Source organism: Erinaceus europaeus, chromosome 7 (assembly GCF_950295315.1).
Source record: "Erinaceus europaeus chromosome 7, mEriEur2.1, whole genome shotgun sequence".
NCBI classification, from domain to species: domain Eukaryota; kingdom Metazoa; phylum Chordata; class Mammalia; order Eulipotyphla; family Erinaceidae; genus Erinaceus; species Erinaceus europaeus.
Window position 1 is genome coordinate 46,636,002 of NC_080168.1, and position 14,492 is coordinate 46,650,493.

Below are 14,492 nucleotides of genomic sequence, written 5' to 3' on the forward strand. Positions count from 1 at the left end.
AATCCATAGACAATCCCTTGGCCAGTGTGGCCTGAGTTGAGTTATAACTGTGGAGCTTGTGTATATGTCCACAGATTGTTCTTTTTCCCCTGGACCCTGCCCAGTCTGTTGTGTTCTGGTTTCTGTTTCCTACATTCTATACAGTGGAAAACAGTTACCACATGGAACCCAAGGTCAGAGCATTTTGGAATCCCCATGGTGGACACAACTAAAGGAAGTGGACATTCTGATCTCTCCAGGGAAAGATTTTTTCCAATGAACAATGTCATTCCCTGGACAGGTCATGGAGGACAAGTTCAAGGGTCTTTCCCTTGAGTATTTCACTGTGAGGATCTTCACAAAATATGTCACATAAATTTTATGTTCTCAACACAGAGGTGGCTGATGAAACTGAGTATTTTTGGATCTCTTCAGTATTTTATTTTTTCCAGACTGATGGAAAAAATACCTTTTGTATTCCTGGTAACAAGCTATCTCCATTGACCTTAATCCAAACCTCAAAGCAAGAGAAACAACTGCAGTGTTTCTGAGAGAAAAAAAAAAATCTGAATAAACATATTTTTTCTTAGAACTTTTTTGAAAAGTAGTTTTCTTGTTTTTAAAATCTATATCTATCTATCTATATTAATGTGAAAAGGTTTTCATCTCTGTCCTCTGAAAGTCTGAAAGTCTCTCTGCTCTTTCAGAGCAGAGAGACTAGGTCTGTGGGTGATAATGGAAGTAGAAAAAACACTGCCAGGGCAAAGGAGTAGGAGGTATCCTGTTAGGTGGAGGGGTAGGAGGTCTGGAGTTCTGTTGGTCACTTTACAGGAGCCAGCAGGACAGGGTCCTGGTCACTGTGCTTGTAGCCCCAACACCTGACTCTGGATCTGGCCCATATAGTAAGGGCTCAAGAATGAATGAATGAATGAATGAATGAATGAATGAATGAATGTGTATGAGCCAAAACACAGTTTATGTCTAGTAGTTCTTATGCGAAGATGCAGACGGAGCAGTGTGTGTGTGAGTGTGTGTGTGTGTTTGTGTGTGTGTGTGTGTCAGAGTGTGTGTGTGTATTTTCTCAGAAGGTGCAATGCCCCAGGCAGGCAGCCTCTTGATGCACTGTTGGCCTGAAGCTCAAACCATTCTCAGGAACGGGGACAGGGAACATCCTTGTTCTGGCTCAGAAGCAAGCATGCAGTCAGTAGTTCTGTTTCTAATCCCTTCTGTACCTTTTCTGGGAAGGGGTGGCCTAGGGCAGGAGGGGTGGTGGTGGTAATAATTTCAGGTATGGCAGCAGCCAGGGAAAATGATTCCTGGATTGGAGGACAGAGCTATTTTCCAAGGCAGTCTGAATCTGCAAGAAGACATAGGATTCATTCCTGGTCTTGCTGGGGAGGGTAGAGGGACAGTGTTCATTCTGGTCTCCCTCTGTCTCACCTCCCAGGGCAAGCTTGGGAATGTCTTCCCTCTGTGGCTGTTAGAGCACAGTGGGGCTCCCAGTCACTGAGTCACCTGGGCCTGTCTGAGTTGCAGGTTCTGGGGAGTGGCACAGATTTGTGGGACTGGAAGGCCTGCAACCACTTTAGCCATGTGCTTCCCATTAGTGGCCCACAGCCCGGGAGGGGCCTGTGACAGGCTCTTCTGCACATGTCTTGGCATTGTGTCAGTGATGCCTACCCCTCTGCTGTGCTCTGTGGAGGTAACCAATTGTGGGGGGTGCATCAAGGGGCTCTGTAGGATGTGAGTGCAAAGATAATGGAGTTGGTGAGAAGGGAGAACTGAGGCCAGAGGGGCATTTTTTAGGGGACAGTAGTGGTGAGCCAGGGAGTGGGGCAGGAGAGGGGAGTTGAGGTGGAGAGGGGAGGAGGCTGGGACTAGGAGGGACAGGGAAAGTCATGAAAAAGAAGGGGTTGTAGAGTTGGGGAGAGAGAATTGTGGGAGTCAAGAGGCAGTTCTGGAGTTGTGGGAGGCATGGGCTGCAAGGAGTTTTTTTGGGGAGATTATAGCCCCCATAATCCCTCCTGAGACTCTTACAATGATATTTTTCCTAACCTTCAATGCCCTGTCATTACTTATTCTTCTTCTCTGCCAGCCTGCAAACCCCATGTTGGTTTTTTACATAAGTGTCTGTCCAAAGTTGCAGGTCTAGTTCACTGGAGCTCCTAAGAATATTTATTGAATGAACAGGCACAGAAATGGAACTTGGACACTAAGGAAATGGAAGAAACTCAATGGGACAGACTCTTGCTAAGGCTTGATCTGATGCTACTGCTCTACCCTTAGGCCCAGTATTGGAGAACCTGGTCAAATCTCATCCCAGGAGGTACTGAGTCCAGTTTTAGTACCTGGGCATGAAGGCTTTAAATGCAACTGAGGGGGCAGGGGGTAATATAATGGTTATGCAAAAAGACTCTCATGCCTAAGAGTCCAAGATCCCAGTTTCAACCTCCTGCACCACCATAAACCAGAGCCGAGTAGTGCTCTAGTTAAAAAAAGAGGGAAAAGAGAAAGAGACAGAGAGAAGAAGGAGGAGGAGGAGGAGGAGGAGAAGGAGAAGGGAGAAGGGAGAAGGGAGAAGGGAGAAGGGAGAAGGGAGAAAGAGAGGGAGAGGGAGAGGGAGAGGGAGAGGGAGAGGGAGAGAGAGAGAAATATAGCCTAGGGTGTGAGGGTGAGGGTGAGGGTGAGAATGAGGTTGGGGATGGGAAGGTGCTTAGGATGGGAGAGGCATTCCAGAAGGTTCTGAAAGCTTCTGGCTAAAGCTTAGGCTGCACATGCCAGGCTACCAGCCAGGCCATGGGTGACCATGCTGGAGACCACACGTGGTTCTTCCCCTCTGGCTCTCGGCCAGAAGGGCTCCGTGCCCTATTCCTCACCTCAATGATGTAGTCTCTGCCATCTTTACTGTGGACAGCCTTGACAGCGCAGATGTCCAGGCCACCAAACATCTCTGAGCAGCTGTCCACCCATAGCCTGTACCTGCAGGGGTGGACAGACAGACAGTGAGCACGGATGGGAAGCAAGGAAGAGGCAGAGAGATGAGATGAAGACACACACACACACACACACACACACACACACACACACACACACACACACACACACACACACACGAAAAGCCCATCAATTGCATGTATACACCGCTTCACAGATGGAGAGAACAGTAAGGAGAGGCAGAGATCCAGTCAGAGACACAGAAAAAGAGGCAGAGGGAGAAATGGGATGGGTAAAAAGGGAGGCAGAGACATTGATGGACAATGAAAGGGAACTGGGAAAGCAAGAGGAAGGATGGATGATGAGGAGACAGAGGAAAGTTGGGAGCAATATGAGACCCAGTGCCTATGCCACCCCAAGCCCAGAACCCTGCTTGCTCCTCAGCCCCTGCCCTGTCCCATCCGGAGTCATCTCAGCCATGCAACCACCCCTATGGTCCTTTTCCCTTGGGAAAGCTGATTAAAGGGCTCCAGAAATCCCGCCCAAGCCACCCTCCAGGCCCCTGTGTTCAGCCAGAGAAGAGCTGGTGGGGGACAAAGCGTGCATTCTCCTGAGCCAGGGGCGGGGAAGCAGGGGAGCCTGGCAGGCTGCTTCTGCAGGCCAGGGGCCTGGTCCTCTGGACCCACCACTTTTGTTCCCTTTCCAGCCACTTGATGGTTTGCAAGGCAAGTTTGCTTTGCAGGGGAAATATCTCAATGCTGGACTTTGACCCTGCAACAAGGGGATTGTTGTATCTGGAGAAGTCTTCCCGGGGTTGAGTTTGGCTTCCTTGGTGGTGACTGGATTTGAGAGTCACAGGGGACTTTGTGTCAATGTTCTTGCTTCTCTCCCTAACTCTCTGGGGTCACATGAGGCACGCCTACTTTGAGATCTATTTATGTCTCTGAGCCCTGAGGCCTGGAATGAAGAAAGATCATAGCTGAAGTGCTCTTGGAACTAACCTTCTCATCTCTCCACTAAGCCCCACTAGGCTCAGAGAGGGTGGGTGACTTGGTCAGGTCACACAGCATGGTGGTAATAGAACCAGAATTTCCTACTCTACTTCTTTCATACAACTGTGGCAAGGATCATGTGTGATCATCGATATAAAAAATGATGACAACAGACCCACTGGCTTTCTAATGTGTGCAATGCATTGGGATGGGGTGAGGCAGCAAACTCTTCATTATATATCTGCATACTATATCTATATCTATATCCATAACATCTCTCTCAGAAGGGTTCAACCCATTTTACTGAAAAGAAGTCTGAGTATTAGAAAGGTTAATAGAGTTCTAGAATCCAAATAAACCACCCTTTTTCCTTTCTGTCAGAACACAGCCTGGACTATTCCTCCTCAGCAGGGGAAACCAGCAACTTGGACTCTTGCTATGCATTTTCCACTATCATTGGGGTGATCCTCTCCCTCTTGCAGCCTCACTTTTCTTACTGGAATAATGGGACAACCTAGATGTGATTCTGGTTGTGCACTGGAATCACCAAGCAAATATATACACATACGGATTACTGTCAGACTTGGGGATTCTACCCTATGCTAGAATAATCTCTGTAAAGTTTGAAAACTTCCTATGGGATTCTCATGGGCAGCCATGTTGGGGCTGGCCCTTGACCCTTGGAGCACTCAAGAGTCCCCTGGGGTATCTGCTTTAACATCAAGGACTGTCTTGTGGGGCACCACCAGTTTACACAAATATGTGCCCTGGAACACACTCACAAATTAAGCTTCCTCTTGATGGAAGATGGAAATCTAGACCAGAGTTGCTCGAAGAAACTGGCTTTTGGAGCCTATCTTTAAGTGATGAATTCCTGGGCTCCTTACTGGCTATATAGCTTGGGGGTACAGCCCATAGAAGAAAGCTGAACCTAGAGGGATATAGAGTATAAGTCCTAAAGTCTTCTCTCAAGCTGTGCCACAAGCCAATAAATTTTCTTTTGACTCAAACCATTCTGATTTGTGCTCTGACACTTGAAACTGATAGAGAATTCTTTTTTTCTAATTTGCTTCCCCCCTTTTTTATTATTGTGTGGTTATTATTATTGTCGTCATTGTTGGATAGGACAGAGAGAAATGGAGAGAGATGGGGAAGACGGAGATGGGGAGAGAAAGATAGACACCTGAAGACCTGCTTCACCACCTGTGAAGTGACTCCCCTGCAGGTGGGGAGCTGGGGGCTCGAACCGGAATCCTTATGCCAATTCTTTGAGCCACATGTGCTTAACTCGCTGTATTACTGCCCAACCCCCTGATAGAGAATTCTTAAAGGGAAAGATTAGGTCTTTTCATTTTAGGCCTCTTATGTGCTCAGCACAACACACCATGCTGTAGGGAACCCAAGGAATGATCCCTGACCAGATTTTTCTCCATACTCTGATCAACAGTATGGCATATCTACGTGCAGAGGTCACTGGACATGTAGGAGGAATGGTGAGTGTGTTGCTGGTCCTGAGAGCAGGTGGCTTGGGATTCTTCAGGTCAGGGTGGCTCACTGTACTGTTTAAAGGGAGAGAGACCAGACAGGCCTCTAGGCAGCTTGCATCCCTGCCACACTGCACTCATGAGTCATAGGAAATCAAGCTCCCCCTCTTCAGGTTGGGATCAAAGTATGCGTGTGAGAAGAGGAGACTCTCCAATAAGCCTGGCATCTTGATAAGATGCCTTCACACAGCTGTCAGAGCTGGGGGAGGGGTGGGGGGCAGTCGGGGGCTGATGAGGACACTCTGCTTTTTCCCTGAAGTATCTGGACGATGCTGGATATCTGGACGATCCTTGGAGTCAAGGCATTAAGGTTCCACTCTCAGTTCTGTCTTTGATAAGCTCTGTGACAAGTCTTTTTTCCTTGGGTGAACATCCTTCTCTCACCTAGAAATAATCCAGTATCTTCTCTGCAGGCTGTTGTGTGTAAAGGACTCCTGGGTCCTTTACTAGGTCCTATTAGGAAAGTGCCTAATAGGTGGTACAATCCTGGAGTGAGGTGACATTCCTTACAGACTCCTGTTGCATTCCTCACTCATTGTGGTAGGTGGCTCCCCTCGCCCTCTCCTTTGCCTCCTCTTACCTCTCTGTCATAGCCACCTGCTCCAGCATGGCAGAGCCTGTGTTGGCCTTCCAGTTCCCAGAGATGGAAGTTCTCCTGTAAGGGAACAAATAATGACCAAGGATGTTAGGGATGTCAGTCTCTGCTCTGCTTTCCTTTCACTGTTAGGGCTATTAGGAGCTTCTGATTCAACTATTATATTATAGCAAGCATTCTTAGGTCTACTTCCTTCCTCAATTTTATTTTTCTGTTTATATTCTACTCTTTTATTTATTTATTTATTTAATATTTATTTTATTCCCTTTTGTTACCCTTGTTGTTTTTGTTGTAGTTATTATTGTTATTGATGTTGTCATTGTTAGATAGGATAGAGAGAAATGGAGAGAAGAGGGGAAGACAGAGAGAGGGAGAGAAATACAGACATCTGCAGACCTGCTTCACCACCTGTGAAATGACTCCCCTGCAGGTGGCTCGAACCAGGATCCTTACTCTAGTCCTTGTGCTTGGCGCCACGTGCACTTAACCCACTGCACTACCGCCCAACTCCCTCAATCTTATATGTTGTACCTAATTGTTGTATTTTTTCTTTTTCAAGGCCACCTCTGAAACTTCAAATTTAAATGAAAAATATATACTCATGTCATAGGTGAAGTTCATCTTGGTTTTGAAAAGGAAAACTAGCGATGCTAGAATTTTTGAGGACTGAGTGTAGGATAGCTGAACCATGGAAAGAAGTGATTAATTTCTTTCTCTATTAAAAAAAATTATTAGATAAGACAGAAAGAAATTGAGAGGGGATGGGGAGATAGAGGGAGAGAAAGATAGACACCTGCAGACCTGCTTCACTGCTCTTCAAGTGGACCCCCCTGCAGGTGGGGAGCAGGGTGTTGAACCCCAGTCCTTGAGCTCGGTAATATGTTTACTTAATCGGGTGAGCCACTGCCTGATCCTTTTAAGATTTTTAAAAAAAAATTACTTGTAAGAAGTGATTACTTTGCAAGGTGAAGAGCAGACTGGCCTTTGGCTCCTCCCTTTTTCTGGCCCTTTACTTTTCCTGTGTCAGTAACAGCGGATCTTCCTTTGGAAGCTCTAAACCTCATGTCTCTATCTTGTGTTAAGTTTGCCCCACATATTCTTTCTTTTTTGTTCGATCTAGCTTTTGTGTGCATTTTTACCTCCCGAGTCCTTTTCATCGTTGAGACTTCATTTGAAATGTGATTTCCTGATAGCTCACCTTTCCACAGAGGCAGACCTCCCTCCATGGCACCTTACATCAATGGTTAGTCATGCTCACCTCACTTGGACTACCTGCTTTAGTTTCCTGTCTTCCTTAGGGAAGTGGAATATCTTTGACTCACACTCTGCTTCCTAGTGGCTAGTGGCATCTGGCATGTAGTAGGTACCTAGTAGCTATCAAGTAGTCAAGGAACTGCATATTTTGAGGGGAAATCCAGACAAACTATTTCCAGGGGCACATCTGACTCAGTAAAGACTAGATGAATTTAAGCAAGATGGTAAAGTAAAACTAAGGAGAAGCATGTGACTGGAAATAAAAGGGTGAGCCAGGGAGAGGGAGTACTATGAAATATGTCCTTCCTAAAGAGAAAATAAAATGCATCAGAGGACAGAAAGTTCTGAGAATAGATGGTAGCCAATAGGAACTATAACAACTAAGGGGGTGTTATGATATTGATATCATGTCAGTTAAGTTTAATGCAGTTCAACTCCACTCTGTTACCTTCAACATGTCAAACACTCACTGGGCCATCCTATGTCCTAGGAACTGGACTAGTCTGAGAGTACAGTGGTGACTCCCTACTAGGCTACTTACGACCTAGATGGGTGGACTAATCTAAAACCAGAGTCTCGTTGTGATAAGATCAGTAGTATACACTAAAAGAAGGCTTTGGAGGAAGCAAAGGAGAATCCAGAGTCATTCAATGGGACCCCAGCAGGTAGACACTGGGAGATGAGTAGGGTTTGGAATAGTGAGATCTGTATGGTGGTTAAGAGAAAGTAAGAATAGATATGAGTCAGAGAGATTCAAGTTTGAATCTTCACTCTAGCACTTTTTAGCTGAACAACCATGGTCAATATCTCAGAGTCTTTATTTTATCATTGGTAAAATAGAAATTATTATTATTATTATTTTTGCCTCCAGGGTTATTGCTGGGACTCAGTGCCTGCACCACAAATTCACTGTTCCTGGAGGCTATTTTTGCCCCCTTTTGTTGCTTTGTTGTTTTATTGTTGTTGTGGCTATTATTATTGTTGTTATTTATGTCATCGTTGTTGGATAGGACAGAGAGAAATGGAAAGAGGAGGGAAAGACAGAGAGGGGGAGAGAAAGATAGACACCTGCAGACCTGCTTCACCACTTGTGAAGCAACTCCCCTGCAGATGGGGAGCGAGATCTGGAACTGGGATCTTTATGCTGGTCCTTGTGCTTTGCACCATGTGCCATTAATTTGCTGTGCTACCACCCGGCCCCTGTAAAACAGAAATTATTATAGTACTTTTTTTTTTTTTGTCACAAGGGTTATCACTGGGGCTTGGTGACTGCATAATGAATTCACCACTCTCAGTGACTAGTTTTTCCTTTTTCCTTCTTTCTTTTTAATTTGATAGGGCTGAGAGAAATTGAGAGGGGAGGGAGAGATAGAGGAAGGGAGGGAAAAGAAAGAAACCTGCAGACCTGCTTCACTGCTTGTGAAATTTCTTCTCTGCAGATGGGTGCACATGGGTGTGCTCAATCAGTGTTCTACCTCCCAGACTCTATAGTACCATTTCTTAGGGTGTTACATACATTAAATAATCCTTTAAATTTTTTGCTACAATAGGTGCTGCTATTATTTTCAGAAAGTGGAAACAAGCAAAGAAGGCTTTCCAACATCAGAAGTAGCAGGAACACAAATAATATTTTTTACCTTTCAAGAAAGTAAAGATAGTAAGAGCTGATATATTTTTTTAAATTTTTTAATATTTATTTTATTTATTTATTCCCTTTTGTTGCCCTTGTTGTTTTATTGTTGTAGTTATCATTGTTGTTGTCGTTGTTGGATAGGACAGAGAGAAATGGAGAGAGGAGGGGAAGACAGAGAGGGGGAGAGAAAGATAGACACCTGCAGACCTGCTTCACCGCCTGTGAAGCAACTCCCCTGCAGGTGGGGAGCCGGGCTTCGAACCGGGATCCTTATGCCGGTCCTTGTGCTTTGCGCCACCTGCGCTTAACCCGCTGCACTACAGCCCGACTCCCTAAGAGCTGATATTTTGTAAGTGCATAAGACACGGGTCTAAGGGCTTTATAGGCCCTGATTTATTTCAGTCTCACAAAACCTAAAGAGTTGGATATGACGATGATTATTATCACTCCCCACTTAGTGATAGAAGCTACCAATGTTCTAGACTATGACAGTCCATGTGAAGCCCCTAACAGGTTTGAGGAAAAGAGTTGATTAGCTCTAATGTGATGCAGTCAGTGGAATTTAGGAGAAAATGTAGAGTGCAATATAAGAATCAAGCTCCATCATAAAACATATGATGTTGAAACCCTGGTTTGAAGAGGGTGGCAGTGGATGGGTAGAATAGTATTGACCTAACTAACTTTGGGGATGACTGCGGAACATGGTTGAACCCAAAGGGAACTGTACATAAGCATTTTGCTGCAGCTGGTCAAATGCTTTCCCATGGGACCATGAGTTAATAGCTCTGTAACTGTGCTGAGACTGAACAAACAAGTTAATGGATGATGGATGGTAGGAGCCAGGTTTTTCCTTGCTGGAGTGGGAGGTAATAGATCAGCAATCTGGGAAGTCTAAAATGAATCACTGAGGTCTGAAACATCAATATGAACTCTACTTAGCTTTAGACATAGATGGATAAATATAGAAATAATTACAGTTATGTGTGTATACACTGGTTAAGATATACATATATATTTCCTCATTTTGTCTGCTGAGAAGACTTAGAAACAGTGACACCCCTATAGCAATAAGCACAAAGGCCTCATGGCAGGGCAGGAAGTGGTCCAGAAGGGAGGGTGAATGGTCAGGGGCAATGAGGGCATTCTTTGCTAAGGATGTGGGCCAACCCAGTGTCCAGGAAACATCATAACTAATGACAAATTGGAGCTGTCAGGGAAAAAAGAATCAACATAAAGAATGCAGCAATGAGGTAATCCTCAAACAGAGTAACTGGGACAAGGTGTTGTCAATGTCAAGTGCAAAGTCTAACAATGAGGAGAGGAAAGAAATTAGATCATGACAGAAGGATGGTAGAGGTCTCAGAAAGAACTGAACTGCCACACTGGAATGCTCCTACCTCAGAGGGAGGCAGGGAAGAGGTGCTTTTATCACCTCAAGGACATCTGAGACCAGAGTCATCTAACCTGGCTCATGAAGGGAGAGCTTAATTGGCAAGACAAGGTGGAAATATTCCTGGAGAATTGGCTCTATTCCTGTCCTGGGACTATTTCCTTAGAGGCTGGTTGCCTGCATCTTCCTTCTCTGGCTTCCCAGGCTATGACAGGATGGAACAGTTGCAATCGAGACTATTTGACCTGCAAAGGCTGAAATTAACCACCATCTGACTCTTTACAGAAAAATGTCTTCTGATCCTTGGTATAGGCAGATCATACAAAAGCTACTCTAGTAAAACACAACTGGATGGGAAAGGTTGTGATCAAGAAAATGTATTTCCAGAAACAGGTGGCAGTTAGCTTTGGCCTTTGGGCTATGGTCAGATGACCCTGGCTTACAGCACAAGTTCCACTACACAGAAGGACATGTAGAGGCTTTCTAACTGTGTAGCGCCAGCCGCTGTAGTCCTGGAACTTGGGGCTATGCAGAGAGTCAAAGCCCCATACATGCTTGGAAATCAGACACTAGCTGGCTCTCTAGGGTCTCATCACTTCAAGCGGAACCAACAGCAACGTTTCATAAATAGATACAGAGAGGTTTTGAAGCAGATAAGACCTCACAAAAGAAGAGACCTCCCATCTATTTATATTTCAGAACTCCCACTCATCCTTAAAACTGCAGCTCAAGTGTGAATCATCTTTTCTCCCCTGGGGTGAGTGTGTGTTGGATTTTTCTGGCTTGCATTCCTTTCCATTTAGTCACGGTTCCTCAATTTCCACTGGAGGGTGACCTTCCTCATCTTGCATGCCACTTTGGTGGGACTCTATGGACTGTCCTTCTGTCTTTTTGTAACTATAAGCATGGGATTAAAGTTAGACTAATCACACTATCTCTACATTATCCCAATCCCAAGTTCATCCCTGAAAATAACTGTGGCAGATTCATCATTGAGTAAGGCTGCTGTGAAGGGGGTTTATAATTTTCTGGCTACCCACATTCCTGAGGCTTCTCTGGGTTCTAGTATTTATAATGATTGTTTTCCTAAAGTTTCTAATCATTCATTGTACTCTAAGTAATTCCCCTTGAAAAAAACTCCAGTTATTCAGATGTAGTTTCTGTTGCTTGTTACCAGAGAAATCTGATTAAACATACTGAAATTATATTATTGGTTCTTAGAGAAACACTTTTGTAACCTGTGGTCCTAGGGTCAGCTTTTTATAAATGCAGGTCATGCCATGTCACTTCTCTGTAATTCTTTAGAAGTATTCAGGAGAAAACACAGTGCCTTCTTGATTTGTTCTCACATTTCTCTTTCAGACTCGTCTTTTGTGAAAACATCCTGTATATACTTAAGTTCTTACAAAGGTGCAGAATGTCCACAACCCTTGCTTGGGTGGATAGGTTTCTACTCTGGGATAGGTTGTAACAGAAAATCATTATTCAGCTATGCTGACCAGAGAAGAAGGTCAGTAAAGGAGGCAGAAAGGGAACGGGTCCCTGTCTAGAAGGAACGGGTCCCTGAGCAGAAGGGACAGGGGGCTGGATGTGCATCAGAATCCCTTCCCTCCCATACTCTCCTCTCACACTCCCTTCCACCTCCCCAGGCCCCTGCCCACGGACTCACATGTAAGCTTTGTAGTTCGATCCGATTTTCTGGATGCGGATGTCATACTTGGAGTCGATGAAGGCCTCAGTGGTGGCGTAGGTTTTGGCCATAGCCACCATGCTGGTGATGTCAAGGTAGTCATGCTGGTTTTCTACTTTGATCTGTGAGGGAGGATGAGGGGATGAGTGCCACCCAGCTAGCCATCACTGAGTAATGCCCCAAGACCCAGATATCCATGGAGTGACCTTGAAGTCACCTGTTTGGCAGAGGATATGGGAAACAAGTCCTTCCTCTACATACCTATAGTAGAGGAAAGGAACAATCCACCTGGGTAGTGAAGAGAATATAGAAGAGTTAAGTTCTGGAAAAGATTTGGAACAATAATACAGTTTCCAGATGGAGAGGAATGAGGATGGGTAAGGCAGAGGAAGGGCTGCATGAGAAGGGAAAGAGGGCAGACTGGCTATGGAGCCTGAGGGTGAGGGCAGCTAAAGGAGCTTGTCAAAATCAGGCATGGAATGTCTTAATACTTTTGGTTGTTGGCTAGAATTTTAGCATTGAGGCCCCACCAGCCACTAGAAGAAGGAAAGGAGTTTAAACAAGAAAATAGCCTAATTTGTTTTTTAGAAAACCCACTCATGTTTATGTACAGCTGAGAAAAATGGAGGGGTGTGACACAAGATAGAGATCAGTCAGAAAGAAGTTGGTGTGTGTGTGTGTGTGTGTGTGTGTGTGTGTGTGTGTGCAAATATGAAAAGGTTGGATAATGATCACTCATACTGTGGGAAGGAGAAGACGGAAGGAAAAAAGGGCTTAGCAAATGCAAAGAAAATGTGTGTCAGAAGCCTTACCTTAGTGGGGGAGATAGCATAATGGTTATGCAAAGAGATTCTCATGCTTGAGGCTTCAAAGCCCCAGGTTCATTCCCCTGTACTACCCTAAGCCAGAGTTGAGCAGTGCTCTGGCAAAAAACAAACAAACAAACAAATCTTATCTTTCATAAGGTGAATTTTCCTGTAAAAGCTTGGACTGGGTTTTATACTTTCAGAGGTTATGCTTTCCCCTTGAGAACCTAAATTTAGGATCCCAGACATGGTGGCATGTGGCCTGCAGCCACAAAGTGGAGATGGAGGGGACTCTGAGCAGTCCCTAGGCCAGGAAGGGTAGGTGGAGTGAGAAGGGACGGAAATGGCTGTACGCCCAGGGAGGGAGTCTTGGCACCCCACTTTATTTACTTGCTGGAAACCCCTCTAAGTGTTCACAGAGACAAACTGAAAACAGGAAGTCCTAAATGAGCTGTGATTCAAGATTGCCCATTTGCTGCTCTGGGGACTCATGGCACAGCCACCACGAGTTCCCTGGATCTGAAGACTTACCCACATTGTGCCCCCTTTCTCCCTTCTCAGCTCCTCTCTGCTCCAGGTTTCCTCCCTTCCCACACTTTGTATTGTATCCCTCCCCTCTTATTTTTAGTGTTACCTGTTCTCTCTTATATCCCCATCTTCTTCATTTTCCTTTTATTTCTTCTCTCCTTTCTCTCATCTCTCCCTGCCTTCATCACTTGCCCTGGACCTTTCCTCTGTAGTCTTTCTCCTTCTTTATACCTTTAACGTCTTCTTAATTACTGTCTCCGCTACCTGCTTCTCATCACTCTCCATGCTCAGCTTCTCACCAGCATATTGAATAGTTATACTGCGTGTGTGTGTGTGTGTGTGTGTGTGTGTATGTGTGCAACATACACATACACAGAGGAAGAGAAACTAGAGAGAGAAGTCAAGGGGGTCCAGGCAGTGGCACACCTGGTTAAGTACACATATCACCAAGCCCAATGACCCAGGTTTGACCCCCCCACTTCCTACATGCAGGGGGTACACTTTACAAGTAGTGAAGCAGGCCTGCGGGTGTCTGTCTTTCTTCCTCTCTATCTCCCCACCCCTCTCAATCTCTCTCTATCCTGTCAAATAAAAGATAGAAAGAAAAATATGGCCACCAGGAGTGGTGGACTTGTCGTGCAGGCACCGAGCCTCAGTAATAGTTCTGGTGAGAGAGAGGGGAGGGGAGGATAGGGTTATATCAGGATACAGTTCTGATTCTCAACAGAATTCACTTCAGGCTTCCATTTCCAAAATCCAACCAAATACATTTTCTCCTTGGTAGATTGTCTGGTATTTGCTTGAATACTTCCACTAGTAGGGAACTCACTACTGGGTAAGATAGTTCATTCCACTGAAGGGAATTTTTTCTACTATGTATGACACCGAGAGTCAATGAGGGATGCTAGTTATTGATCGCATGGTCTAAGTCTTGATGCTCTGTCTTGTATCTATCTGTTCATCTTCTATTTAGAGGGAGCCACCCAGGGTATCCATCAGAGAATAAGAGTATTATGATGCTTATTCAAGTGGAGCTTTGACCCTTATCATTATCTCACTCCTATCAAAGTAGTTTTAACACGTTTGCTTTTCTAAGATTCACATGGGGCTTGCTGTAAGATTATATCTCTGAATCACTTTTAAAACA

At 45.0% G+C, this 14,492-nt stretch overlaps 1 protein-coding gene across 1 annotated transcript in view; it reads right to left on the reverse strand.

The window, feature by feature from the left end:
- Positions 1-14,492, reverse strand: part of SYN3 (synapsin III) — a 505,196-nt gene that overhangs the window by 12,863 nt on the left and 477,841 nt on the right. Inside the window, exons 6-8 of the mRNA XM_060194367.1 lie at positions 11,991-12,133; positions 6,030-6,104; positions 2,856-2,958 (exon numbers count right to left, since the gene is read on the reverse strand). Coding sequence (XP_060050350.1) covers positions 2,856-2,958; positions 6,030-6,104; positions 11,991-12,133 — 321 coding nt within the window. The remainder of the gene's footprint in view (positions 1-2,855; positions 2,959-6,029; positions 6,105-11,990; positions 12,134-14,492) is intronic.